This window comes from Montipora capricornis, chromosome 10 (genome assembly GCF_036669925.1).
Source record: "Montipora capricornis isolate CH-2021 chromosome 10, ASM3666992v2, whole genome shotgun sequence".
Lineage (NCBI taxonomy): Eukaryota > Metazoa > Cnidaria > Anthozoa > Scleractinia > Acroporidae > Montipora > Montipora capricornis.
In genome coordinates this window covers 21,976,051-21,977,305 of record NC_090892.1, presented here as the reverse complement: position 1 = coordinate 21,977,305, position 1,255 = coordinate 21,976,051, and the positions used below count along the sequence as shown (strand labels likewise).

The window sequence follows — 1,255 nt, the reverse complement described above, 5'->3', positions numbered from 1 at the left end:
ATGGGCAATTATACCATTTTTTAGTAGTTTGAAAATCCTAGGACAGGCAGGCACTCGAGAATTTTTTCAACAAATGCTCCGAAAATTCTAGATCTCAAATCGTCTTCCGAACAGATATTTTCCGAAAATTGACGTTGGTTGCCCCTGATGTAAACTCTTATTGTACCTGAAGAAGGCTGGTTTGGCCAGCCGAAATATAGTACACCATGGTAGGTACTTGGTGTATTTTGTCATTTAGTGGTTATCATTTTTGCTATTGCACAAAATTATCTAAACAAGGTAAAACCTTCAGGGTTAGGATTAGGGTTAGCGTTAGGGTTAGGTTAGGGTAATTGTATAATTACTGAACGTTTTATACCTTGTTTAAAAAAAAAAAAAATGAAACAATAGAAAAAGAGAAGAGGGAGCGCTGGGAATGAAATAGTTACCTAGCAACAAGAGACCGCCATTTTTGTCTTTGAAGAAAAGACAGGCGAGAGGTTTCCTAACATCGCAATGGCTCATACTGTTATTTCAGTAAAGCTTCCACCACATATAGACCCTACTAAAGCCAGGCTTGCGTATGGTGATCGTGCACTTCCAAAACTTGTAAGTTGTGATTATTTATCGGATTTAAAGCTTGATACAATGCCGTCAGCTTCATATTCGATGTGTTTCATTGTAGCTTAAGCCTTGTCACTTGCTTAGTTTTTTATGAGTCGAATTTTTCTGGTCTTAGAATCGTGAACTGAACAGTTCGGACCTGTTAACGCGACAAAGAGCACTGATGTCCCTTTGTGATGTGATGCACAATCCAGAATATATTTCTGAGGGACTGCGAGTAGGTAAGGATAAGAAAATAAAAACTCTGGCCCCAGTTGTTCAGACGATGGATAGCTCAATCGATTTTGCTAGTGTTTATCCACTGGATAGTGATTTATCCGGTGGATACCGCTATCCATCGTTTGAACAACTCGGGCCTGGGGCCCGTTTCTCAAAAAGTCCCGAAAACTTTTCGGGCCCGAAAAGCCTTTTATGAAACTATCAATCTCTTGTTCTGGAAAGCCGATGTTTTAACTTGATTTCAAGGTAACAAAAAGCAAAATGGCTGTGAAGTTTGACGACTTAAATTCTCTCCGTTCTTGAGATACAAAGGGAATTGTGACACCCGAAAACGGCCCGTAAAGTTTCGGGACTTTCGAGAAACGGGCCTCTGATGTACATTACACACACTCTTTCAAACAGGCAGCCCAAGCTCGGTATACGATTTATGGAC

At 40.2% G+C, this 1,255-nt stretch overlaps 1 protein-coding gene across 2 annotated transcripts in view; it reads left to right on the top strand.

Moving 5' to 3' along the window:
- The first annotated feature begins 441 nt into the window (after positions 1-441).
- LOC138018914 (radial spoke head 14 homolog) overlaps positions 442-1,255 on the top strand; it is a 23,146-nt gene continuing 22,332 nt past the window's right edge. For both annotated transcript variants that reach the window (XM_068865587.1, XM_068865588.1), the window contains exons 1-2: positions 442-588; positions 719-824. In XM_068865587.1, the coding sequence (XP_068721688.1) occupies positions 496-588; positions 719-824 (199 nt within the window). In that variant the 5' untranslated portion in view covers positions 442-495. The remainder of the gene's footprint in view (positions 589-718; positions 825-1,255) is intronic.